Source organism: Pungitius pungitius, chromosome 3 (genome assembly GCF_949316345.1).
Source record: "Pungitius pungitius chromosome 3, fPunPun2.1, whole genome shotgun sequence".
NCBI lineage: Eukaryota > Metazoa > Chordata > Actinopteri > Perciformes > Gasterosteidae > Pungitius > Pungitius pungitius.
The window spans coordinates 11,214,113-11,241,916 of record NC_084902.1 but is presented as its reverse complement, the minus strand read 5'-3'; the positions used below and the strand labels follow the sequence as shown (position 1 = coordinate 11,241,916).

Below are 27,804 nucleotides of genomic sequence, written 5' to 3'. Positions count from 1 at the left end.
ACAAAAGGGATATTGTTCCGTGTGTCGCTCCAGGAATGACCGGTTTATGAGCCACTTCGATCACCACTATATGGGCGAGCCGTGCAGCCTGTGTGTGCCCAGTGCATCGAACAGTGCATGTGACCGTGAGTCCATGTGCAGTGTGAATTTCAGCATGCATGCAGCAGCGGGCTCTATCAATTCAAGAGTGCATTTTACCTGACACCAATGCATTATTTAGTTACTTTCCCATCTTGAAGGCTGAGACGGTCACACCCCTCACAAGAGGGCTCAAACGGGACCGCTTGCTACGATACAATGCACACAACCCCCCCCCCCCCCTCCCCCCCCTCCCTCCCTTGGATGCGGGGACGTTATTTCCGATTTACTCGTTGTTTTATCAACCGAAAAACGAGCCTCGTGGATACCACAAAAAAGGACCTATCCCCACAGCCAATCAAACCTTTGCCATGGTCATCATCATTCTGGAGCCCGTATGCATCACTGGCATGCTATCCCACCTCACACACCATGCACATTGGCCAGGCCATTTCAACACAATTGTTGTTTCTCCTGATACAATTTCACCAGGGAAGAACTTTCACGTGACATATGATACATGCAGCTTTTTTTTTTACAGGATGAATTAGCCACACAGTTCGTATGACCTGACGTCAAATAATAATAATAAAAAAAATGTCAAGCGACTGGGAAAAAAAACACACACACATAAAAACCAGCACCAAGCAGACTCGGAGAGAAGCATAAATGATATAACGGTACAACATATATTGCACTTCAACTCACCTTGAGCGGCCGTTCCTCTGGTGCTGAATACACTTGCTATCAGAGTGGCCACATACCAAATCATAGTACTAGTGCCGACCAGCTATTACCACGCAAAGTGCCCCGTTCGACCAATCGCTCATATTCGACCTTGCACCTCACGGTCTCTTTACAAAAGCCCCCTTTTTCATATCCTGTTTTCTTTCCTCGTGGCGCTTCCCTTCATCCCTTCCCTCCTCCGTCCTTCCATCCGCATCCTCCTCCCGAAGAGACAGAGCACCTGCACCGCCGCGTTTGTAGTAGACGGAGCCGTTTTACGAGCGCATAGTGAAACCAAGTGTGAGAATGCAGCCACAGGTCCGCCTCTTCCGTCATCGGATTGGCTGCTGATTGAGGCTTTGGGGCGTGTATTGGCTCGCCGTACGCCCCGTACCCGAATGACAGGGAGAGCGGCCGTGCGCCGATTCAAGGTGAGTTGGAGCGTGCCATAGTAGTGGAACCGCAGTATCATGCGCATTGACAGCGAGAGACGTGTCCACATCTTTAAATACCTCTCCCAAAACCGGCCCCCACGTGCACCATCACCGCCCATTATCCACGCAGGCTCTTGTTTGTGTTATTTATTTGCCACCAGCCGCCATATCAGTGTTTTCACCATCCATTTATTCATGGCGCGGGGGTTTAACGCATCTGCAATGAGAAAGAGGGGAAGCTGGTGGATGTCTGCGACTCATCTGTCGCTCACCCATAGCCCTCGGCTGTTGTCATGTCGCTGTCACCGGCATAACCCCCTCCCTCCCCCCCCCGCACCCCGCGTCTGGCTGAATGTGATGGGTGTGGCGACAGATACGGTACCGTTTCCGTTTCTTTCTTTTTTTTCGCTTTCGCCTCGACGTCCGAGGATACATCTCCATCAAGCTGCTCACCGCGCACACATGGTTCGCTTTGATACGCCCCCCCTCACCCCCACCCACGTTTTCTACATGCAGAGGGATCATAACGCCGTTATGCCTCCGGCTGCTAGACATCAGCTCAGACCGACACAAAACAGCGCGGCTACTGGTTGCTACTGGGGAAATTCTAGCAAAATCGATGGTTTTTCAAATGAAATTGTCTAGTTTTGTCCCGGCATCTCTGCCCCTCCTCCCTCCCTCCCTCTCCTTCAGTTTTTTTTGTAACTGTCATATTGCTGCCTGCTATCAAATATCTAAGAAAGCTACACAAAAATCAAAGACAGTCCCCATTTTGTTGGCAGACCTCGATAGTCATGCAGTAAAATCCTGCTGAGAGAAGAATTTGAATCACTCTTGCATCTCCTCTCTGGACATGTTAAAAACAGATCTGATGACATATTACACAAATCAATTGGGCACCATGAGCTGCCAGAGCGGCTTCAGTGCTCCTGGCCACGTTATCTCGCTCATTGGTGGCTGTCGCTCTCGGGGGGGACATAGTGGGTTGTGATCTGGTGACTGCGAAGGCGGAAGGATGTGTTTCACATCATTTTCATTCTCGTCAACCTACTCCGTGACCTCCTCTTTTACTGAAGCATTTGCATTTGTAATGTTTCTTCACGTGCATCTTAAAGTTTCCTTTACTTTGTGTTAATCTGAAACAGCTCAGACCCTCCCAAGGAGACGCCAAGGTGGAAAACTAAAAGGAGAACACCAAAGAGAAAAACTTTACTGTTTTCATTACTTTTTGTTAATCTACGGATGGTTTCTGTTCCAAGGACACAATGCAAAGGGGGTGCATGTAAACATCAATCATCTTTAAAAGATCTGGGATGGACAACAACACAACGACACTGTCTTTTCACAGAGACTTTCGATGAGACTTTGAGACAAGCAGCTCCTCCATCTCAGCTGGTCCCTCCATGCCTACATGTTCCAGTGTATGCAAGCGTAAAAGGTGTTGGAAGCTAAAGAGAACTAGTCCTCTTTAACAAATATTTAGCATGTAAAGAAAACACACAACTACTCCTGCAGGGGAAGCTTCACTCAATGGCATGTACGACTGAAGCAATGGGTCATAACTTATGGATCCCCATCATCAACAGCTCTGGCAGGGAGTCCTTGTGACATCCTGGCTGTGACTAAACAGGAAAAATAGAGGTTTTCAAATGAACTCCACTGAGTCGGCTGCATGGCGGAATTGTTACCGCCAATGAGCGAGCCGTTTCGAAGGTGTAGCATCCGTCAGATTCTCACAACGACCATCGGGGGAGACGAGCAAGAGTGTGCTGTGACTGCTGCGCTGCAAAACAAGGTCAAAGCTCCACAGCCCCCGCCAACCCTCACCTAAAGTTACGGAAGTGCTGACACATCACCTGGACATGCAGGAGGCACACACCACTGGTTACTTAAAAGCCGGTTCCCACAGTGACACACATTTGACATAATAGCATTGGCTTCACAAGGCCATGGAAGAGATTGTTTCTTTGGTTCCCTCCATGATTGATTTTCTACAAGCCAAAGCAGAGAAAAGACTGGAGCAGTTAAGATAATCTCTTATGCAACAGAACTATTATTTCCCAGCTGTGTTAAAGGAAAGGGCTGGGGGGGGGGCATGAAATGTATATCAATTTTGAATGCAGCAGGGCCCAGAAGCACTGCTTGGAAAAACAACTTTGAAATGATTTGCTGAAAGCAGAAAACAACTATGCTATGTATGATTCACGTGATTCACTCTTTTGTGGAATTTCAGTTGGATGTTTGAGCATTTTCACAGTCTCTCAATGATCAGAAAATGATATTCCCACCAATGGTTACAAGGATGCTCCATGGATCGGAAATAAACTTAAGTTGGCTGTGTTGTTTGACCTTTAATTAATACAGTAAAAATAACAGTTTAGTCTTCTTTTGAGCCCTAACCAACAAAGAAAAGCAATATGGTATATTTTTTTCCATAAAGTAATATCTGTAGTCCATCAGCTGCCCTCCCCAAAATAATATAATGAAGAATGTATATATTTTAATGTCGACATTTACACCCGCTTTTTTTTGTTTGAAAGAGAGTACAAATTTAGCAGTGTCAAATAATGTTCAACATAAACCAAAACAAGTTCTATTCTCATGTACTGTAAAAACATACACATGTTGGTGTGACTAAACATAGACCCACAGATGCTTCAGTGACAGAGACATATGTGTACACCCAGGGCCCCACGCAGCATCAGTCGGTCCGCCTGCAGCTGATCAACCTGCCGAACAGATGTTCTGCTGCATGTCGGTTTGTGGGGTTTTATAAGCTCTGCATGTCCTTTTAGGCGCACACACACACACACAGACACTAAGAATATTTCATGCTTTTGTCCAGTAGTGGTCAGCACTGTCTTACACAAGACACCAGCCTTAGTTTTTATCTGTGGCTTTTTGTCTAATTGCAAGAGAGGACTGATGTTAAATCATTCCTTTCCACCGTGAGAATCCTAAAACACACAAATCTATTCATCTTTACAAGAATAATCAACATTAAAATGGCCTGGAGTAATGGTGTGGAGTAATGAATGAAATGCTTTTTAGGGATTTCTGGACATATTATAATACACTTCTGGATTGATAGTATTTGCAAAATAGCTGTTGTAGGTATATGTGCATATTTGCTCTGGGTATATTTACTTTTTTTCTGTGACTAGAGCTGAAATTACTGTCATCGAAATGGTGATAATCAATTAACTGTTTCATTGTCTGGTGTATGTGCTGTATCGCTTTCCAGCAAAAATAGCAACGTTTTCCTGGTCTTAGCCTGTCAAGTGCAAAGATTTGCTGCTTTTCTCTGTCATTTACCATATTTAACCTAATAACTTTGAATTTTTTTATTTTGATTTGTGCCTCTGTTTTTTGTGAAATGTTTTGTGTGAAACTCTGACAGCCCTCACATATGTTGTTTTGACGGATACTCTTTCAACATATTCTGATATGAAATGCAAAAGTGATTAGAAATAGTCATTTAATGTATTAGATAACCCCCATTTTACTGTTGTAGTTACGTTCTGGCTATATGGTACATCCCAATTTGTCCTCAGATATATTGTCAATATACTGTGATATATAAAGTATATTGTCATGTTGATATTGAGATACCAGGACTGAAAAAAATCCACTGCAGTGAATTCACCCTTTTTTTGTCTCCATTTGTCGGTGAAGCAGCCCCTCTGAATGACACATACGTTGTGTTAGCAGAAGGACTTTAGGGCTCCATGTCACTTTCATTCTCCGCGTCACTCCTCAGATGAGAATCCGTTGTCATGTTCAGTGGTCATCAGTGGAGTCGGTGAACAGCCCACCTAGATGGTTCATCTCTGCAGGAAATATGGGAGCAGTAAAGTGCCATGCTTTGTTTTTCTAGAGTAATGAACCGCTGCAGTTTTTCTGGATGCTGTTTCACTTCAGAAAGTGAAAAAATCGAATGATACATTCTGACAATTTGTACATCATTTCTGTACTATAATTACAGGGACTAGCTGGTTACTGTTCAGTGTGCCCATCAAACACATTGAATTAGGTTGTTGAACCCAATTAGTTGTATGGTTGCCATGGTCTCCAGTCACTCTCTACATAGATAACTGCCAGAAATACCGCTCTTTGTTGGTGTGTAATAGAAATATAGCTTCTATATCTACATATAATGTGCATAAAAGTGATCGTTTTGCATTGCTGATGCTTTTAATCACCAGCATCTCACCGTCCCGTCCCCATTTTCATATAGTTACAGTAAGGCAATTTACACTTGGATCACGCCTAAAAGATATAACAACAAATAATAACAAATCCAATTTTAGTTCAAGCAAAAGGAAAGTTAGCTCAGAAATATCTTATTCATTCTCTCTCCAGCTTTAAGCAGTTTTTCAGCTCACTTGTGAAAACTATTAATACCACGGTGCTAATTGAGCTGTAGATGCAGTGCCTGCTCATCTCTGACTCTTGTTCTGCAGGGCATCACAGCGCCATTTAGCCTCTGGATGTGATGAAATTCACTGTGGGTAGAGCTCTGCCAACAGCATCTCTTGTGAAAAAGAAAAGAAGAGTTTAATTTCTACGGCGTATGGGGAGAATGTGTGTGTGTGTGTGTGTGTGTGTGTGTGTGTGTGTGTGTGTGTGTGTGTGTGTGTGTGTGTGTGTGTGTGTGTGTGTGTGTGTGTGTGTGTGTGTGTGTGTGTGTGTGTGTGTGTGTGTGTGTGTGTGTGTGTGTGTGTGTGTGTGTGTGTTTGTGTGTGTGTGTGTGTGTGTGTGCGTTCTACAGAAAGACACAGGGCATATTTAGTCTGCTATTGTTTTTGCAACGTGATGACTTTCAAAGACTTAATTCCATTGTAACCAATAAAAAAAGTATCTGCAGTGCTTGGAAACCCAAACTATGTCGGCCTGCCAGCCAGCTCATCTGTACAAGCGATTCCCAACGGTTTAATACTACTGTAGCTGCCTAGGTTAGAACCTTACTTTGCTTCTTTAATTAAAACTATCACCAATTACCCGTTGACGTCTGCTCACTGATTACATTTACTAATTTCAATCAAAGATGACACTATGGTGAGAACTATATATTAGAATCAGTCCAATATGATCCACAAACATATGATATCAGGCAGAAATGTAAAGAGGATTTGTATATCCTTAGGGTTGGCGTTTGACCAAAGGTAAAGGAAAAAGCTCATCAATTATACAATGAAGGTACAGCTTATGTGTTAAAAATGGGTTGTTAACAGTTACTGGTGAATTAATCTGCTCCTGCCTACTCCCTTAAGTTGTCTCATCTGATCATCATTATATTTGAGCCGCAGACACACTTTTTCGGTTGCAGCTTTGTAAATGAAAGCTTTATCATCAGGATGGATGCGAGGTAGCAAAGAAAAGAACGCAAACCCAAACAATCTGTCAGTCGGGGGCACGTCCATGATTCAGAGGATGAGACGGAATGAGGCAGGTCCAGTCAGTCCGATATGATCCACAAACATGTGATATTAGGCGGTTAGGGGTAAAAATAAACACTTTTTTTGAATGACAATATATATGACAGATAAATCATGTATACGTACAATACCCGAAAGGTAAAAATCGCATGGTTTTATGCAACCTGAAACATCTATGAAGCCTTTGTTCACATGCTGCACAAATACATCCAAACAACAGCTGTTAAATTTATACTGCAGCACATTGGCAATCTCGGCATTCTGTTTCCTAATATACTGTAATCTGGTGTAGATGTCAGCACTTATTGGAAAAAATATAAAACATAAAGTTATATATATATTATATATATTCAACCCGCGGTGTTATATTCTTTTCGTAAAAGAAAATTTGCAGTTTAATTTTACTGTCGATTTTGCATAATAATACAGGCTGCTGTGCTTTCATATCCTGCACTTATTTCAACACAGTGCATACCTTAAATAGCTTAGTTGGTGTTAGATCTGTCTGTCAAGCTTAAAGGAACAGGGCTCCTGGGTTTGAGAGCAGATAGACGAGTGGAAATGAAATCCCAAAACAACAGTGCTGTATTCTTCATATATGGAAAGATTCAGTGTGCAAAGTGATGAAAAGAGGCACAAACAACAACATAGTAAAGGATGTTAATGGGTTTATAAACAACGCTTACAGTGATGGTGTCATTAATCTGACTCAGAATGATATTCACGTCTATCATCAAGTTTTGACCCAAATGTTTTTTGCTAAAAAATTTGCTGAAATTTCTTACCCAATTACCCAAATGATAGTAACAACTTCTTTGAGTCTTTTCTCAATAGAGAAAACGTAGTGCAATGCATAAGTGGAAGTATAGAGATTTCTATAAGGAGCATGAGGGCAGCCAGAAGGGCCATGCAGCAGAGGAATGATTGCTTAGCAACATATATTACCCAACACTGGAACAGCGGAGGAGGATGCGATGATGCAGGAGGATTAAAACAAGGCAGCATATTCAACTGTTTTATTTTCCCATTTTTTCTTCTTTTTGTATGTTCTAGAGGATGAATCAAAGAAAAACCCTGTAATTTAGTTTACCGTGACAGTTGTAGTTTATATTGAAAATGTGTTTTGTGTGACTAAAATGGACGATTCTACATAAACTCTTCCACTGCAACAGCAGGTTGACTGAAGAATCACATTCAATATTTCTACCGTTTTTGCATTTATTTAAGAAGGTGCGATGGGCTGGTTCCGGCTGACTGCTGACATTATTTCTGGTGTTTCACTGCCACCTGCTGTTATTTGTTGGAAACTAACCAGCTGCTACATTTACTGTAACCAATTAAAATAAACGTAACTGGCGATTATTTACATTAATTTAATTGTAGACGGGTCAGCATTGCAGTATAGACAGACTTAAAGAGGAGTGCTCTATTCCCATGCAAAATTCAGGCATGATAAAATCCTGATGTGTTTATTCAATATTGCATGGTGCACCATCAGTAGTTTTGGTGAAGCATTGGGAATGAGCACCGGTCCGAAGGAGAAATTGTTTAGTCAATGCCTGGCACTATGATCAGCAGATCCTTCTGTAAACGGTCCATCAGTCTGAGACCCGATGCCCTTGTGGTTCCATGCTACTCAAGCCCCCAATTTAGTCTTTCAGGCAGCTTGCTTTTGCAAATGATATATATACAGTATATTATATCCAATTCAGTGGTTGTTATAATTGTTTGGATTGAAAATACTTAATAATAATAAAATTAGCAAGTGATGAATAAGAACCATGAAATGATTTTGCCATCATTAAGTGTTATCCGGTAATATGGAAATGTGACATGAAGACGATTAGATAATCTTCCGGTGTTCTTTGTTCCCTACATTTTCAATATCTGGTTGACAAATTCAACCACAGTTATAATTTGTGTGATAAACCTGGTCAAACCCATTTTAAAGTCTAGCCTGGTTCCACCTCAATATCATGCAGCTGAAGGACAGAGGCAGAGGGGCTGCATAGTCTGAATACAGGAAAATCTGTTCCCGCATGGCAGAAAGTCTCCAGTTTGTCTTCCCGTTTGGCAAAATGCTTTATATTTGTCTGACCTTTAGCACTGTTTTCCTGTTTAAAGCCTGCCCTGGTCATGGTGGTGTGCCGCAAAATTAGGCCAGACTTCCCTAACCTCCAATGGCTGGGGATTTCAAACGCCCAGGGCAAGACAAGGCAATTTTGTTTGTGTAGTACATTTCAACAACAATGCAATTGCTAATAAGTGCAAGTGCTCAAAGTCCAAACATAAAGCAAGGAGATTTACAAAAGGTGGGAATTGATTGATTGAAACGTAAAATAGAAGTTCATTAAATAGATTTTAACAAATACGTTGAAAAACTTAAAATAGAACAAAATATTCTATCGGGGACCCAAGAGCTCATCAAAATTGAGCTGTGTCAAGCCGGCAAAGTATGCATTACCATATACGGTATCCATTCAATCACATCACCAATGTAGCTTTCCAAAATACCCTTTCTAAATAATATTGTTATAGGTCTAAAAATACTATTTCAACAAAAAAAATACTAAGCCCAAACATCACAATCTGACCTCTATATCAAGATTTAGGAGCCAGCACGGGTCAGTGGTTGGCCAAACACAGTGTGATCCAGTCTCCGATAAAGGGCTTTCACATTATTTACAAACGGAGATACATTCTTTAAAATGTTTCATTTAGATTTTTTAACCTCTTACATACCGCTTACAGTTATAAATTCACGAAGAAGCCTAAATCCATGCAATGCAAAATTCCTGAGATATTCAAATCACTTTCTGTTAAAATCAAATTATTTCCCTCTACATTTAAACTTTTCGCGAAATCAGGTCAAAATGATTCTGTCTTTACTATATATATAAATGCGAACATTGTTGGAGGGAGGCTTAGAGTACATGTCTGGCCCCGCCTACTGCCTGTCAGGCACAGATGAGGGCGCATCCCTCCCTTTCGCTTGTAGCTATGGAAACTCGTCGATGGCAACATCCACCAGTCTGCTCTGCCCCCCATCCTCATACCTCTCAGAGGTGCTGAGTGTGCGCGACCGTAACCGATAACCGAGAGGCTGCAAGATGGCGATCACGCGACTCGTGGCTTGTTTCCTTCTGTACACCAGCGTCGGTAAGTTAAATCCGCCTCGCCAACAGTGCCGTTTTGAGGAAGTGTCGCTGTGCTGGAACGAGGTGCGGCGACTGTAACCGCCTTAAACCTCAGCCGCGTCGGCGCTGTCGATGCTAACGCGGCGGCACAGATGTTAGCTTGACAAGAACAGGTTGTGAATTGTCAAGGAAGCTTAATATCGTAACGCCGCGCGTCGTCCGGCGGTATTCGGGGGAGGGGGGGGGGCAGTATTTTTATTTTATACCTTGTGTTTTCCCCTCAACGGTATAACGTCACGTTTGTGAGAATTGAACATTGAAAAAAAAAATAATGGCGTAGTTTTAAGAGCATTTGACTGTTTGCTGCATAGGGCACAACAAGCGGTGCGTTAGCCGTCCTCGCGAGCATTTTGCCGTTGAAAATTGGTTCAAAAGTGAAAGTTTTGTCTACTGCGGGCTTTTGTAAAGACGTTCACGTTGAGACCAAATTTCAACGTGGTCTTTAAAACGAAAATGATTCAACCTTTACTTTGTGCTAAGTGTCGTATCATTATTTTCAGAGGTTCAGAAAGAAACGATGTCCTAATTTGTAAGTTTACGGCCAAACGTGTACATTTTCATTTGACTTTGTTAATAAACAATATAAATATAGCGTATACAATGTTTCTCAGATAAAAGCAGAATACAACAATAGAAATAAAATACATTTCAGGGAAAATGAACTATGGAATTATGACTGCAGAAAATGAACATGGAGGAGTTTGTTTACATGTCTGTGTGTTTGTTTTGCGTTTGTACTCTAATTTTCAAAATCTTTGCATAGCCTTGAAACTTCATCTTCAAGATCAGATTCTGTAACATCAAGACCTAATTCACTTAGTCTGACTCACTTAATTTGGAGGCTCAGTATACCAAAATCATCTCCATCTCCCCTCCTTCGTCACTTGTAGGGAAGTCAGGAGTGCCGATATTGCAAAGCATCTTCATAACAGCACACAGTCTATTGTTCCATATTGATTACGTTTTTTATGAAATATTAAATGTGTTGAAATCACCTCTTGGCGTAGACCAAATTTTGCCGACCAGTTCATTGATTCAAATGAAAATCTAAATGATAATATTGTCTCTCTTTCAAGCTGACGTTGAAACAAAACATGGAACCACATTTTTAGACTGTGGAAAAAGCGTTGAGCTTTGAACTCCAGATCTCATTTCAACCTGATTTCAGTTAGATTTCAACTGTGACAATGTGTGTCTGTGTTGCTTAATTGAAGATAAACTAACCAAGTCTCGGCATCAGTTTGTGTGTTTATTTGTCATAGGAGGGTAATTCTGAGGACAATTCTATCATAAAAAAACAAAGAAAAACATTACTTTGGGTGAAAGAAAAAGCAACCACATGCTAACGTAACCGTTACTGTCGTGTCAGCCACAAAACAAAAGGGTACCAGAAAGCATACAGGCCCCCCGAGAGATCATCTCAAACAGCATCTACTGCACTGTGTGTATGTGTGTGTGTGTGTGTGTGTGTGTGAGACTGTGAAATCACAGCACCCTCACTGACCCACATGTTAGTCCATACCAGTGAACCGTCCCACCAACCGACTGTTCACATCCAAGAGTGTGTGAGCTGAACGGTAATGGACGCGTGACCCCGATTGACGATGATGAGTGTGGTTGAAAATGAAAAAAAGTCAGTCGCGCTGTGTTTGAGGTGACACACCTCATTGTCATTCCTGCCCGAAAACAACAACAACAGCAGCAGCTGGAGCTTTAGAGCCGATCAATGTAGCGGATGCTCGGTTGATCTGTTGTAGTCTATCCACCCCCTGGTGCTTGTGTGCACTTAGTGGGAGGTCACCCTGCTGTTAGATGAAAGTTGGCAGTGGAGTGAGTTATTTCCAAATGGCAGATTGCATTAGTAAGTGTTGAACTTTCGACCCAGCTCCTCTGCAAGTGTGAATCAAATGACGAAGCGACCATCGACCATCGAGGCAAAGCTCCATTTGCCGTGTTCTTGACATGGTGGGTTTTGGTTAGGAAACTCAGTGGTGTAAATGTAGCTTATTGCCATAATAGCAGCAGAAATGGTTCACATTTTTAAATTAATATTAACTGTGTAAAATTCTGATTACAAGCTTTAGTCTGCCTTTAGATTTAGATAATGAATAGGAGTCCCATTTAATGATGATTAATTCATGCTTCATACAACTTGCATATTTACATTTAAATAATTTAGTTCAAATTAAGACAAAATGTTTTTGCATGAAGGTTAAGACAGTATTATATATTTACACACTTCATCATCATCATTGGTACAGCTCTTAACTGAGGTTGTATAATGTTACACCAGGGCTGCAATTGACAGTTTATTTTCTTAATTGATCAACAAATGGTTCTGTAGAACGATTTATAACACAATAAATCGTTACATAGAACTCCCTTTGAAGGTCCTGTATCCAGACGGCTGGCTTTAGTTGTGTTCAGTTTACAGTGATAAGAGAAAAGCAGCAACCCTTTAAGGAAGTTGGAATCAGAGAATTGTTGGTATTTCTACTGAAACAATGAATCTGTCATTGAAATTCCTGCTGAGTTGAGAAAACAAATGAATTAACTAATTGTTTGCAGCTATTGTTCAACATTCATTCAATATTCGACGCTTGGATGTCCCATTTGTCTCAGAGTCAGTTAGTCAGACTGATTAAGTATCTTGGAGAATGTTGATATCTCATTGTTTATTTACTCCAGGATCCTTTAGTGGAGGGCTTCTTTCCTCACCAGCGTCCTTCTGGTCGGCTTCAATAGCTTTCGAAAACAAAATGCACTTCTTAGAAAACATGATTGTTTTATACTGATCTGCTGGAGGGATTAAATATGGCACACATCCCTCTCGGTATGCAGTGGATCTTAGTATAGAGCTCCGTGCACCTCTCCATGTGTCTTGCTAATTCGGCCTTCAGCATATTTGCAGCGACTGGAATGTCTGGAAAAAAATCTTTTTATAGATGCACTGGTTCAACATTTATTTTGTTTGTTTCGGGGATGGGGATGGGTAGTTGTTTTTATATTTAGTGCATTAGAAGATTGTAGAATGTGGCCATTTTATAGGACATTTCTCTCAGAACAGACTATAGACCCACTTTGTCTATTCATTACAAAAACATAGGGATTAAGTGTGAGCCTGTGTTTGCCAGCAAGAGCGGAGATTAATAGAGAAATTCAATAATATTGTTTCCTTTTAACCTAGATTGTGTCACCGTGGGACCAACCATTGTTGTGTGAATGTTTTTATTATAATCTTGTATTAGTAATTAGCTACACATTGTCATGTTAATCGACTTGTTGTACTTTCCCACGGCCCCAAAAATGTTCCTCCTAGTGCAGTTGGTACACTACTTATATTCTTTCCACATTGTTTAAGAATGCTTGAATCATACTGCGACTCTCACTATGAGTTATATTTTGTTGTGAATAATACAGACTGAAAAGTATATTTATAGAAGAGATTTTTTCGGTAATGTTTTGCCAAAGAGAGAAGGGGGGGAGGGTTGACATATAACAAAGGTCACCCCCAAAGAGTATTTATCAGAGTTTCAGAATGCTTCAGCAAAACTCAATTACTAAAGATAATTCGCTGTAAACTTGGAATAACACATTACACACATCTATGTCGAAATCCATGGAATTCTGGACTTTATACATTTTTTTTGTAGTTCTAACAAACGTGGAGGTTAGAAACCTTTGTAGTGTTTACGTCGTCCTCCTTGTTCACAAACCTGCGGCACGGCGGACGCTCCGGCCTCAGAAAGACAACCCTTGACACTCGGTCTCACATATGCCGAGGGAGCGTTTGTTGGACGAGCTCTCCTTGTGTCTCATGGGATGTCCAGTCACAGCTGGGCTATAAATAGCTTCTTGATGTACAGGGTGGGAAAGTCAGCAACAGAGACGGAAGCTGAGACTTGGAAGTCAGAGCTCATCAGTGTCCGCAGCTGTGCTTATGCCTCCCCGGGACCCACATTTCCGTCACTTTCCGGCTACATGTTAGCCTGCTAAACGCCGTCACAATTAATGCACAGTGAGTCAAAGTGCACGGTGTCTCTGGCAAACAGGAGGGGGTGCCTCAGATAATTATTGTTCTCGAATTTCATCCTTCATTTGAAAGGCCTCACACTGCCTCCACTGGGAGCGATAATGCCTTCATTACCCAGCATGGGGGCTGTTAGTCGCATGTGTACCCACTGATTATTGCATTTGGAAGTGGCACGGACACAATAGGTTGAGTGTAGGGTACCAGTGGAAGGAGGTAACACACATATTTAACGGGCAAATTGTGGAATTATGTGTACATTTGACATTGTAATTGTTGTTTTTTTGTTGCATTTTCTTAATTTGTTGTCTCCACACCCCTCACCCTTTGCTCGCTGATTTTCTGCTTAAATTGGCATTCTGCTGGCGCAAGTTTGACAAAACTTGTGAATAATGCCCCTTGCCATTACAGTCTGACATTTGCAAAATAACTCTGAATGCTTTAAGGAGTGCACTGAAGCGCGGAACATAAAATAAGTATATCTCATGTGTTGTTGCGCCGGAGGGAAGAGGACGGTTGATTAAATATGCTTCAAATTTAAGCACAGTTATTTTTGTGCTACGGAATTGTTTTGTTTAGGGATTTTGATAAATTATTTATCCTAAACCTCAGTGGTAATCAGTGTCATAATTTAGCGAAGAAGCTTTTTTACTTAACTTGAAAATAAATTAAATAAATCCGAGTTCTTGTAATGTTTTAGGCTTTCTGCTCTAATAAGTGCCACATCAGCGGCCAATTCCAGCTGTTCCTCGGAGGGACATCGTCACCCAGAAACTAGTGATGCATATGTTCATATTCAAACATCAGATTTGTTTTTGACAGAAGTTAGATCACCACATCCAATCTGTGTCTGAGAGCATTGTCTTTATTTGTACTTCTTTTCATTTAGTGTCCTTTGTCTGCTTCTCGTTACGGGGGTCTGTGGTTACATAAATCGAGACCCTTGTGTGCGTGCAATATACCAAGTACTGCTAACAAAAAAACAATAAACGCCACATAAAGTTCTCATATATCTCATAGACATTTCAAACCCTTCACGGGGAAAATATCTTGAGATTTGACTTGTTTAAAGAGCTTTTTGTCTTCAGTCTTTGTCTTCATGGATCGAAACTAATGCTCAGTCCGGGTACGGGGGATCCATTTGGGCTTTTAAAAAACTCTTTGGTTGCCTTGTGTGCTTACGATTATTGTCTCGCTGCGTCGTCCTAAAACTGGAGGGACGATGCATCGAAGTCCTCTCACACTGCCTCCCCAGGGCGTGTCAAACAATAAACTGGAAAGCTGAGAGTCAGCATTTTAACTTCAGTGGGGTCCCATTTAAAATCCAGGACACAAGAGTAGAGCTAAAACAATAAACACATTTTCATTCCAGAGAATTAACATTTAAAGCTCTCCCACTCAATGTTTCATCACTAACCACATTATTATAACATGAACCATTATAAAAGACCCATTTCAAATAATGTCAGAATATTCATTCCCTAGAGTAAGTATTTTTCTTAAAGCCTGTAGTGTGCAGCACACACATTCATTAAAAATGCATGTGAAAACATATTTTGACCCTAGGTGTTAATCCTCTTAAAGAGGAAAGGAAAGTGATTAATAAGAAATGTTTACTCTAAAGCACATCTCAAGGCTTTCTGAGAGGGTCTATATTTATCACTCTAATCCACTGTTTGTTAGGAAACATGCCCAGTTGATAATGTCTGCTAATGAAATTGTCTGTGTTTAGTGTGCCATCAGGGTTACTCAGCATTCAGTGGCTTGTTTCTTTCTCTTTTTCACAGGCCACATACCATCATCGCTCGGGGTAATCCTCCGAACCACAGACAAGGTTGTGTGGGCAAATGAGTTTGAGCGTAAGTTGCTGGAGAATCACTCTAACCTATTTAGCTTAAGTAGCTTTTCTTTTCCTGATGGACTCTGTTTCCCCCACAGCCATCGAACTGACCTGTTTAATAGAGTCCATATCCACAAACAACCCGAGGATTGAATGGAAAAAGATTAAGAACGGTGTCCCCAGTTATGTGTACTTCCAGAACAGAATAGCAGGTAAGCCGCTCGCGAGCTCTCCCTGGTTTTAAAACCCTGTCAAGCAGCATTTCTAAAGTAATGTCTCCGGACTCAAAGCTCAGCAGAATCAGTGGTACCTTGAAAGAACTTGGCATTGAGTTCTGTTTTTCTCCACTGTGAAGTCACGCTGTGTATGTGAATGAGCCACTGTAAAAGTGTTTTTTTTTTTCTTCCGTCCTCTCTTGAAAGGGGACTTGCAGCACAGAGCTCAGCTCAGAGAGCCAGCCAACATCGTGATCTTCAACACCAGCAGGTCGGACACAGCAGAGTACCGCTGCGAGGTGGCCGCCATCGATGATCAAAGGGACTTTGATGAGATACTGATTAGTCTCGCGGTGAGAGGTATGGGTGAGCTCGTACCGCATTGGTCCTTCATTGAAGATCTTCATTTACACTCTTTAGGATAATGGAAAGAATATTTAGTTCATATTAAAACATTATCAACTTTTTTTGCCTTTTATATCAAAGGTATAGTTTGACAGATTGACATGGATGAGGAAGTCACCACCAATTTTACACCCCTGCACCAGTAAATATATAACACCAGCCAGCAGCCAATTAGCTTAGCTTAGCATAGAATAAAGGCCGAAAGCCAGGGAAAACAGCGAGACCAACTAGCAAGGAAGGCCCTGACTTCAACCTACGTACATTCCTGAATTGTTGTTGCCAGGCAGTAACGTAGTCTCTCAGGTGAGGATAACCATCGCCTACTGTTTGTTCTCAGAGATCCAATTAAGATAAAGGGCGGCCGAGCATTTGCTGTCTTTCCAATTTCAGTAGATTTCCTCTCACCGTTATATTTGAATTTTTTTCTCAACGTTTTTTCTGTTTTGGGTTTTGTGTCTTCTTTTTTAATGTTTCTTGCCATTTAATGCTTTTATTGTGACACGATTGCCTTTTCAGTGTTTACCATTCTTAGGCTAAAATTAGCTTTATATATTACAATTCAGCAACATGCATTTTTATCATCTGTATTGTGTATTTTCTAAAATGTCCTAAGTCATCACTTCAGGCTCTGCTAACCTGTAATGCTTATTTTGAAGTTTGAGACATTTAAGTGATTGATTAAATATATATATATCCATATTCACGTAATTGATCACTAACAAACCAGTCAGGGGATGCAATAGATTGGTGTGTCTGTGTGTGTGTGCAGTGAAACCAGTCGTACCGCGGTGCAGCGTGCCAGAGGCGGTCACAGTTGGAACATCGACCGAGCTGCGATGTCTGGAGAACGAGGGCTTCCCTGCTCCTCAGTACCGCTGGTTCCACAACACCGAGGAGCTTCCTCAGGACCCCAAAATCAGCCCCAAGCTGGTCAATTCTTCATACAGCATCAACCCTGACACCGGAAGCTTGGTGAGAGAGACACAGGATGTGGCATGTTTATTAGAGTTTTCATGGCCTGCACAAAACAAACATTGAAGAAATGGCAACAAACTATATGTACTAACTAGGGTGTTACAATATAAAATCAACTTCAAATCACAGTCTACCTCTCAAACAAACATACATGTAAAGCAAAATCTGAAGGTAAAGGTTTTTTTATTGTCATTGTTGTTATTTAACAAAATTTCGTTTGGTTGCCCTGAGCCGGCATATGAAACCACCAAATGAAAGAAGGATGATGTTACACTAAAAAACAATTTCATGTGTTTTATGTAATACTTTGAAGACATAATAAAAGCCTTTTACTAAACACGCTCCCATATCATGAAATGTTACACATTGACTCTGGCTTCAAGAAATTTCATAAGAATGTATCCACTGTCCAGCATCCTTCAGCAGTTTGTTGACAATGCAGCTGTCAGTCATTGCACTGAAAAAATATCTAAAAATGTCTACTCAGAAATTTCGAAGGGTGAGGAAGGAGGACGCAGGGGAGTACTACTGCCAGGCAAAGAATGATGCCGGACATGCACAGTGTCCCTCACAAACGATGGAAGTCTGTGAGTGTCAACACGTCAGAGCCACTGTTCTCCACCCAAGATCTAAGAGTTTTATGTAAAGCTGTCTTCCTTGTGTTGTGTAGTGAGCTATTTGTGTTGTAATGGAATGACGTTTTCTAGGAATCAGAAGTAAATGTTTGATATCTTTACTTGGACGCTGGTTGATCTGTGGAACTATTAATCTAGTGATGATTTTTAGCCCCATATTAATTACAAATAATCAAAACATACAAGTACAAGGCCCCCTAACTCTGTGAAAACCACCTCTGTCTCGTTGCAGATGATGTCGACATCCTCGGGATTTTCCTCAAGGTGTTTGGCGTGGGATCTGTTTTCTTGTGTTTGGGTGCATTCCTTTGTCATTGCCTTAAACATGGATGCATCTCCAAAAAAGGCCTCAATGAAAATAAGTGAGTAAATGCTCTGAAAAATAAGATAAGCCATATTTTGTAGTTTTTTTAATTTATCATGTTTTTTATCTTAATTTCAGCTTCAACTGGCCAGCACAGAATGATGGCGTTGATTATGCCGATGCAGATGAGGTAAAAAGAATCTGCCGAGCATACACAGTATGTGTATCATGGCTCACTGTGTTCAAATTTAAGCCATTAAATTATCAGTTTTGCAAACGTTTTTAATAATCCCTGTTTTTTCCCAGGGCCATTTCCGCCATAAGTCCTCATTCATCATTTGACAGCGGAGACGAAGGACAAAATGAAACCACGACAAAAGCAAAAAACTATTGAGGTTGAATTGCTACAATGATTTTCCAGATGGTAAAGTTTGAGGTGTAACATGGCACATTATTCTTGGATGCACATCAAAATGAAATCAACAAACTTGCCAAAGTAATTTTTATATCATATATTTTTTGTTTTTAAGTGTGATATCGATTTTTTCTGTTAATATTCCATTTGAAACATTTTTTAACTCCATGTTGTTATTATACATTAAAACCATTTCAAAACTGTGGAATTTGATATTTGGCCCACAGCGTCAAGCAAAAGATGCTAAAAGCTACATTCTTTAACTTTATACTGAGCACACTGAACTTATTTGACATCATTTACATTATATTTGTCATGAGGTAAAAATGTTATTATTTTTTTCACACGGGGATAAGTTGCAACTGTTTTTGTAAATACTGTCGTTATACAGGCAATAAGCAGCAGACTGTAAAAGACTGATGAGCTCAGATTCATGAGGCACAATTTATTAGCCTTTATTATATTCACAGATGATAACAAGTCTATATGAGTGCAGAGTAACTTGTGAGTTTCAACAACATATATCCCACTATGCTGCAAAGTCAATATGTACTATAAAGGTGGTAAAGTATGATTTTAAAGTGCGGTTTATGTGTATAAGTGACCTTCTATACTTTACTAATTATTTTGTGAGTATTGGACACATTGTCCGGTTTTGACTCAGTATTTTCTGTACATAAATACATGCATCTTTGATCCTTTGATTTGCAATCCATACCTTATTGTAAATACTGCAAAAAAGGTTGTTGGAAATACATTTACAGTATTCACTGTTCTGTGTGTATCTGCAGTGTTGAGCCTGTCATTTCAAACATTAGTGTCAATGATTTGTGTAACAACTCAGGAACTGTTGTAAAATGTCCACTGTTTTTTTGTTACTATTAAATCCGTTTGAATTCTAAATGTTGGGGTCATGTGTACTGTCCAATCGATCTTGAGAAAGGACTTAATAATTATCATATAGCGACAAGAGATAAGTTAAATGTCTGACAATATTACAACATTTCTGAACTGGTTTGATCTGGTTTGATATTAAACTGATTGTTTCCTGCAAATGGATCAATTTCATTGATATGATCTTACAAAGGAAGTAGTTGTAGCTTACAGCACTTTATTGTATCTTCCTCTGCTGTGCATGAACTATTTAGATACTTCAATCAAGAAGAAGTTGCAATAACACAATATAACAATTCTCTACCGTCTCTACTACACTACATTATACTAGTATGATACTACATTTTATTATTAGCTCATTAAGATATAATTGTATAAAAGCTTTAATGAGCTCCTAAAAAGCATACATTCAAATCAGCTGCCCATCAGTCGGTTACAAAAATAAAATTGCTAAGAATTTTGATTCCAAGAACCTCTGAATGTTTTGGTCGTGTTTTCCTTATGGTGCCGCTACTTCCGGAAACGTAAAGCGCATTACTTCCTGTTCCCGCTTTCTAAATAAATATATACTGTTTTCTTTTTAACCAATGCCCGTACTTAAATTAGACAAAGCTTTATAAGATCTCACTTCTCTTCTAGAAAATATAGAGTAGTTTAGAACGTGGTTTTGGAAAATTCTCCTCGAAGACTTCTGGGTTTTATTTTGAAAAGAAACACCCGGAAGTAGTAAACTCAATGCAGGTGGCGCACATCCTGGTTATTTGACAACATACACCGTCTTTTCTTACAGAAAACAAACATGTAACGTTAACATATATTCCCATAGCGAGGATTTTGACCCTTCCGGACCGTACTAGTGTGTTAAAGGTGAAATCGTAGACTAACTACTGGCGATATAAGGTGCGCAGAGGAAGAAAATAAACCGCCGATTTGCCGATGGACGTATTCTTTTGCGTTTTCGTTTTACCGTCGTGTTGCTATTCCGTTTCGTCGATATGGACATGTAGCTAATGTGGGGTTATCTCGAAAATATCTAAAATCGACTTTCTCCACGTTTCATAGTGTATTTCGTGCTCCGAAAGGGAACCCGAGGTCGCACAACAACCTGCAGGCCTTGTCGTGTGTTTGTGTTGTTTTACTTTGAAACACACCAGTGGGTTTTTTTTTGTTAGGTTTTAGTTTGCTAACAAGTCGTTGACCGTTACGAGTTTACACAAGATGAGTTTCTTTAGTTTCGGACAAAGTGCAGACATTGATGTGGTCCTGAATGACGCGGATACGAGAAAGAAGGCTGAACACAAGACGGAAGATGGAAAGAAAGATAAATACTTTCTGTTCTATGATGGCGAGACTGTCGGCGGAAAGGTGAACGTCACCCTGAAGAACCCCGGGAAGAGGCTGGAGCACCAGGGCATCAAAATTGAATTTGTTGGCCAAATAGGTAGGTTAGAAAAAAAGAGATCAGCAACACAATTGAGACATTTTAACGTGTGTTCACCAATGACTTCACAAAACAGCCTGGGCTCTTATTTGGACGATTTTATGATATTAGGGTTCGTATAGATTAATGGAATAGTTGGGAGTCCTTGATCGTTAGGAAAAGCTCATGCTAAGCCCTGACACTTGAATATTTGGTCAAATATGAGCAGAACCAACTGGGCCCTTCTCAACGTCAGCAATATTATCCTGGGACCCTTATAAAACACCCTCTCATGATAGTTTTAGAGAAAGTAACTCAATACTAATGAACAATGCAATACATTTTTCTATTAACAACTAAACTTGCAAAGGAGATGGTGATACTCCAATTTGAACCCTAATATGTTAATAGCGTAATCAAATTCAAATACAGACTAAATATACGAGGAATTTGCTATTGCCAGAATCATTACAATCACTAAATCATGGACAGTTTTAACTGAAGGAGATATTTATCTATAGCTCTCCAAACTTATATAGGTAACTCAGTATTTTTACATGTTCTTGTTACAGGTGTAAATATTATGCAATTATTTTGCTCTCGCTGAAAACCTCTCTCTTTCAGAGCTGTATTACGACAGAGGAAACCATCATGAGTTTGTTTCCCTGGTGAAAGATCTTGCGAGACCGGGTGAAATAACTCAGTCGCAGACCTTCGACTTTGAGTTCACTCATGTCGAAAAACCCTACGAGTCGTACACAGGCCAGAACGTCAAGCTAAGGTAAATTTGATCGCTCACACCACTCCCCAGAGGGGCTTTAAGTGTCCTTCTATCGCCTTCAACGTTGGCCGCTTTCACCTTGAAGTATGTATTTTGTGGTTTCAATGTGCAATAATGTGAAAACAACTGCATTCATTCCCTTTTTTGTTTTTGCAGATATTTCCTCCGGGCCACGGTGGTCAGACGACTAAATGACATCAGTAAAGAGACGGACATCGTGGTGCACACGCTGAGCACGTACCCTGAACTCAACTCCTCCATTAAAATGGAAGTGGGAATCGAGGATTGTCTCCACATTGAGTTTGAGTACAACAAATCCAAGTAAGACTTGTTGGGCCGCAGCAAGCCTTTATTTTTTTATTAATAATGAAGATCTAAACCCATGACTTCACTTTTTAATCTGTACTATAGCTGTCAAAATTGCTCAAAAATGACGTTCGAATTTAAAAAAACACATATATTCGAATATATTCTGCGCAGAAGGGTTTAAATGAACAACAACAATAAGTAAATGCTGAGTGCTGATCAAGAGTTTTATGCAAGCACTTTAAGGTTGCAATTCTTGTTCCAAATATGGCAGGCTTCATTCAGTGATTGAAACAAATATTATCAACTTGAATTGAAGTTTATAGAGTATAGAACCGACATTGAAGGCGCCGAGCGAGCTGTGCTGTGGTAAACGTGGAACTTTTCCTTGGCGTGAAACGGCAAATAATCAAACCAGTGCATGAAGCTGTTGAAGCCGATCTAGTCTATTTTATTCATCTATTTATCACTTGAGAGGCTTGAAACCTAAAAAGGTTTGACCTTACCTAATAGTTTAGTAGTACGTGTATTTTGATTGAAGAGTAAAAGGTTTTATAATGGTCAAAAATTCTGTTAACAAAAATAAAGTGCTATATCCAGCCAACAAACCCCATTAAATGCAGCGTCTCTAAATTCTCCTTGAAAATGTTAGCGTTGGTTCCCTTGTGTAGAACAACAGTGCGAGTGAGTACACACTGCAGAGAGACTCTGACAGCATCAGTCATAAAACCAACAACTATCTACACCATTCATGAAGTATTTGATGCGCGCTCTGTTACTAAACCACCTCTTATTTACCTCTCATTTCTGCTTGTGTCTTCATTTCTACTCTCACAGGTACCATCTGAAAGATGTTATTGTGGGAAAAATCTATTTCCTGCTGGTGAGGATTAAAATTAAACACATGGAGATTGACATCATCAAACGCGAGACGACGGGTACCGGACCAAGCGTGTACCACGAAAACGACACGATCGCCAAGTACGAGATCATGGACGGCGCCCCGGTCAGGGGTAAACAACGCTGACTCGTGATTTCAGTCACTGTTATAATGATCATGTCCCAGAATATTATCTAACCTGACTTGATTAATTCCCCATCTCAGGAGAGTCCATTCCCATCCGGTTATTTCTAGCCGGTTATGATCTGACTCCCACCATGCGAGACATCAACAAGAAGTTCTCAGTGCGCTACTACCTAAACCTGGTTCTGATCGACGAGGAGGAGAGACGCTACTTCAAACAGCAGGTGGGCTGCTGCAGAAACTTCCAAACTAGGCCATGTGTAATAATACAGAGTGGGAAGTGCAGTTAAAGAGTTGGACTAATGGTTGGTGCTTCCCGTATTCGTACTTACTACTAAAAACTACTGCTGGATCTGAAACATAAATGTGGTCAGTGCTTTAACTGTTGGTGTTATTTGGGTATCTTTTGTTTTTTGGACTCCTGGTTTGAGAAAACGAGCAATTTGAAAATGTGCTTTTGGCTCTTGCAACATTTTCCCACATTTTTTTTCACTTTTTACAAGCCTGTTGTAGTCAGATGATGTAGTTCTAGGGTGCCGGTACCGATGCTGCCTTACTGGTACACTTGATATACTTGATGGCTGCGATCCCTGTAATCCATCGTCGTTAATTATAGCATGTCTAAGTCTCCTGCAAAAGAAAGCATTTTGCAACTGATATAAACGTTACATCTTTATTTCTTTTTTGGAGCGAACACCTAGAAGAAGACACCAGAATTACTGACATAGTCTTAACTTTTCATGGCCGAGGAGTCGACAGACCAAGCCCTAAAACCTCCAAACCCCTTCCCCATGTGCAGGAAATCACACTGTGGAGGAAAGGGGACGTGGTGAGGAAGAGCATGTCCCACCAGGCGGCCATCGCCTCACAGAGGTTCGAGGGCTCGGCCGCCTCAGAGAGCGCGCTGGAGCAGGCGGCCAAGGAGGAGAGCGGATAGCGGCCTGCAGCCCGCCAGCCTCCTCTACGTCCGGAGGTACCCGTCGACCCAACGGCATCTGGTGACGCAGCGGTTTTTATTTGTAGCCGGTGGAGGGGGATGAAGGACGAAGGGAGACCGACACACAGTCATACGCTCAGTATGTGAACAATGCGACCGTTTGCATGAGGCATTCCAAGTGGCTTCTTCGGGCTGCTGGTCTTGTACTTCCTCATTAATGCAATTTTTCTTTTCTTCAAGGGAATCAAATTAATCATTAGCAATGTCCACTGTGTCAAAACCTTCCATGTGTGATATTATTGATTTCTTTTTTTTTGGCCTTCTGTCAGATACTTTAACGCTTATTTAGTATAAATTAATTTCTGATCTTTAACTTAATCTCTTGACTGTCATGAATTTGCTGAAATGTATCTCCGACATTCCGTCTTTAATGAATGCATTCTTAACATTGTACGGTCAAGAAATCTGAGATTTTTTTTCTTGCTGAACACTTCCTCTTTTTTTCTTTGTTTGTGTGTGCACAAAAATGATTAAAGTGGAAACTTTCCATTTGGAGGGCGTAAGTATTATTGCACACTTATGGGTGTTTTGTTCTGTAAATAAGACCAGCTAAAACATTTGATCCTGTTCCAGCTTGTGTACGTTGAATATACAGTACACGGTGCCACAAGATGACCTTTCGTGTTCATGTGCTTTGCCTCGGCATTCCGGTGGTGTTAGGAAAAGGTGTTTGTATTAAGGTCTAATAGTATAAAGTCCACTGTATCCTCTTTAGAGATTTAAAAGTTGTGCCTAACTGTATCAAGCAAATGAATCCTCCTGCCTCTTAAACATGATTTTAGTCTTTTAACCAGAGAAAGATTTACGGTAGCGCTCTTTTGCAGAATGCTAATGACTTCCTTGTCCCTGAGAGTCAAATAAATTGATGCCAAATGAAAAGAACTCCGACTTGGTGTTTCAATTATTTTGTGTCTTGGCTAATATGAGGTCTGCAGTTAAGTCGAGGAAGGATAGAAATGACCTCAAATTCCCCACCTAACTTAAGCTCTAAAAGGGAAAGAGTTGTCACGCGCGGATTGGCCGTTCATATCAGCAGGTAGCCAGTCCCCAAAACCCTCCAGTCAGCTCCAGGGAATTAGGACATTCCACTAAATTGAAGAGGGGAAGTTCAAGGCTATTGTCATTTCAATATTTTCATGGTAGAACCTTTTTGAATTCAAAGCAGCAAAAATCTAATTGGTTGACTCCTCTTGGGTTGTTTGAAGATAACAATTTTGTATTTGTTTCAATGGGGATTTATTTCTAATCAAAAAAACGATTTAAAGAATGAAATAAAATAAGGTGTAACGTATGAAGGGATGCAGAGACACCAACAAACTTGCTCTGTATTGTTCAGAGATAAAAAGGTACATTTTTTTATTTGACAAAAGAAGTTGTAATATTAACAAAACCACAAAAACAGTGCCGAGAACAAGGGTCCTCTGGTCCAGATCCTCACAAAGGCTCTTTCTCTTCCAAACTCTGGACAAAATCAAACTCTTCTGCAGAGAGAGGAGGGGGAGAAAAAAAAAAGACAGAGCGAGGGTTCAGAACGAGTCACCGAGAACACCGACAGAAGTCCCAAAGACCCCACTCACCAGGGGTCAGGGGCTGCACCGAGAGCCGGGCCCTTGTAAACAGTGCCATGTCCTTCAGGGGCCCTCCTTTGGAGCCATGCTGCTGGTGGTACTTTTTCAGCTCAGACAGAGGAAGAAAGCGCTTCAGCATCCTTTGATACTGGACATCCACCTGAGAGAGGAAAACAACATCAACCCCCCCCCCCCCACGCGCTCAGTTACCATCCTCTGATATTGTACTTATATACCTGAATGAGTTTACCATGCTCCATTTGGGGTTTTCCGGTTTACTGTTTGCATCGAAATGGACATCTTTCTTGTCAAACTGAGTGTGGTCCACATAGGCTTCCTTCACAATCTAGAAAAAAAAAGAAGAAATTCATACAATGGAAAATGATGCCTTTAAATCCACTGAATAACATAAAATCAGACTTACTTTCATGATTCCAGCGATCCCTGGTTCCTTGCAGTTGCTGTGGTAAAGGAAAGCCAGCTGCCCGTCTTTCATCTGTCTCATAAAGTTGCGTGCCTGATGGATCATTCGGAACAAACTAATTTCATCATTTGCACAAGACCAGATGAGAATTAAAAATCTCAAAAGCCTTTTTTCTAATCCTAAACCACCATTTTTCCTTTTAAAAGGGAAACATTTCTTTTTACATCACATGACTCCAATTCATGGCACTACCTGATAATTGCGGACACCGTCCCAGCAGCCAGTTTGATCAGGCAAGGCCTTCAGGTCCTCGATCCCAAACTACAGAGCGAAACCAGGTGCATCAGACAAGTGCAGTGCGCTTAGAAGAAACTAGATGAACGGGCCGTGCAGATGAGGCTCTGTACCTTGACGTCGATGCCGTTCTCGAAGCGGCTCTCTGGCTCAGACTTCATCAGCCAGTGGCAGCACTGTGCACCAGCCGAGCTCTCCGGGTTTTTTGCAGACTCGACTGGAGCCGCAGCTTTCCTCTTCCCTCCAGCCGTTTCACCGCCATCGTCTTTGCCTGCGGGAATAATTGCACCTCAGTAAAAAAACCATAACCGGAGCAAGACGTTTCCACTCCGCAGCTTGGTTTGCTCACCTGAACTGGCAGATCTTTTACTCACTCTGGCCCTCGTCTTTGGTGCCATCAGTCAACAGGCTTGATGATATCTAATGATATAAATCATATTGTTTACACAGGAGTTAGCCATCCTAACAGTTCTATGTGTAGGCTATTATCCATATTTTTGCATTGATGTATGACGGAACTTTGATTTAAAATAAAAGTAATTCCTGTCTGGTTATGTAATCCATAAAATGTTACATAACAATATGTATTACTGCACTTAAAATACAAAATACATTTTTAAAATGTCAAAAGGGGCTCCTAAATGTCAGATTATTTTAAAGATATTCAGCATTTTATATTGTATTTCAGTAGACAGTGGACGGACTAAAGTTGTATGATGTTTGATTAATACAGAAGCCGGAGAACAACTGCTTAATACACCGAGCCATATGTTATTTCGCTTTGTTAAAACGATGATACTAAAACGATAAATACAACAAACGTTTCTTTTAGGTCCACTTGAAATTAAGAAAAACTTTCTCACTCTAAGCGCCATCGTATTGGCCGCAGAGACTTGCTAATTTAGCTTTTAAACCTTAGAACACGTGTATACTAAACGTTCTTTGTTCGTTAAGTTATTCAAAAGGAGGTCACACCTGCAGCTGTGGTTAGAAGATCCTCCGTTTGACAGATAAAAGTACCTGTAGGAGTGCTCCTCAGGTAAGAGAGTCAGCCATCAAAACCCGCGGAAAGAAGCCAACGACACGTGACGTCAACAAAGCTACGGGTGCGTTTGATTTTCTACCGTCTGCTGCCGCTTGCGCGCTTAAAAGCTATCATCCGACGTGATAAGAGGCAGTCCCGTAAAGACGCGGCAGTGGACAGCTGTTTGAAGGGACACGGGGCGGATGACTAGTCGTACATTGACTGGCTAATGCTGCTCGTCTTCTCTGTTGGAGTCGCTTCACTTTATTGTGTGGCGGAGGAGACGCGTGTGGCGCGCTACTGCCTCCCTCTGGTCGGGATAAGCACCACAGCTCATCCCGCTCCTGATGACGCTTGTCCATGGATATTCAGAGCCGTAA

The 27,804-nt window shown here is 40.9% G+C and overlaps 4 protein-coding genes across 7 annotated transcripts in view; 2 read left to right on the top strand and 2 right to left on the bottom strand.

The window, feature by feature from the left end:
- Positions 1 to 1,260, bottom strand: part of igsf9ba (immunoglobulin superfamily, member 9Ba) — a 49,118-nt gene extending 47,858 nt beyond the window's left edge. Inside the window, exon 1 of one of the 3 annotated variants that reach the window (XM_037461714.2) lies at positions 787 to 1,260. In XM_037461714.2, the coding sequence (XP_037317611.2) occupies positions 787 to 850 (64 nt within the window). In that variant the 5' untranslated portion in view covers positions 851 to 1,260. The remainder of the gene's footprint in view (positions 1 to 786) is intronic. The other 2 variants (XM_037461697.2, XM_037461705.2) reach the window with 2 other exon arrangements.
- Positions 1,261 to 9,664: 8,404 nt separating this feature from the next.
- jam3a (junctional adhesion molecule 3a) lies at positions 9,665 to 18,967 on the top strand. The gene is made up of 9 exons (XM_037478370.2): positions 9,665 to 9,835; positions 15,691 to 15,762; positions 15,842 to 15,955; positions 16,166 to 16,318; positions 17,133 to 17,335; positions 17,826 to 17,925; positions 18,206 to 18,335; positions 18,416 to 18,467; positions 18,584 to 18,967. Exons 1-9 carry the CDS (start codon positions 9,787 to 9,789, stop codon positions 18,617 to 18,619), a joined length of 909 nt encoding a protein of 302 aa, XP_037334267.2. The 5' UTR covers positions 9,665 to 9,786; the 3' UTR covers positions 18,620 to 18,967.
- A 1,341-nt stretch (positions 18,968 to 20,308) lies between these two features.
- Positions 20,309 to 24,996, top strand: vps26b (VPS26, retromer complex component B). The gene is made up of 6 exons (XM_037468901.2): positions 20,309 to 21,027; positions 21,631 to 21,787; positions 21,944 to 22,108; positions 22,931 to 23,106; positions 23,199 to 23,341; positions 23,917 to 24,996. The coding sequence occupies exons 1-6, from the start codon at positions 20,805 to 20,807 to the stop codon at positions 24,052 to 24,054; spliced, it is 1,002 nt and encodes a 333-aa protein (XP_037324798.1). The 5' UTR covers positions 20,309 to 20,804; the 3' UTR covers positions 24,055 to 24,996.
- Positions 24,997 to 25,453: 457 nt separating this feature from the next.
- Positions 25,454 to 27,730, bottom strand: thyn1 (thymocyte nuclear protein 1). Of its 2 annotated transcripts, none has more exons than XM_037468508.2 (8): positions 27,421 to 27,730; positions 26,750 to 26,820; positions 26,514 to 26,671; positions 26,359 to 26,427; positions 26,107 to 26,199; positions 25,933 to 26,028; positions 25,692 to 25,842; positions 25,454 to 25,595 (listed from the first exon to the last, which is right to left on the bottom strand). In XM_037468508.2, the coding sequence occupies exons 2-8, from the start codon at positions 26,796 to 26,798 to the stop codon at positions 25,549 to 25,551; spliced, it is 663 nt and encodes a 220-aa protein (XP_037324405.2). In that variant the 5' UTR covers positions 26,799 to 26,820; positions 27,421 to 27,730; the 3' UTR covers positions 25,454 to 25,548. The 2 variants fall into 2 exon arrangements, with proteins under 2 accessions (XP_037324405.2, XP_037324397.2); XM_037468500.2 differs by having other exon boundaries at positions 27,376 to 27,729.
- Positions 27,731 to 27,804: the final 74 nt, after the last annotated feature.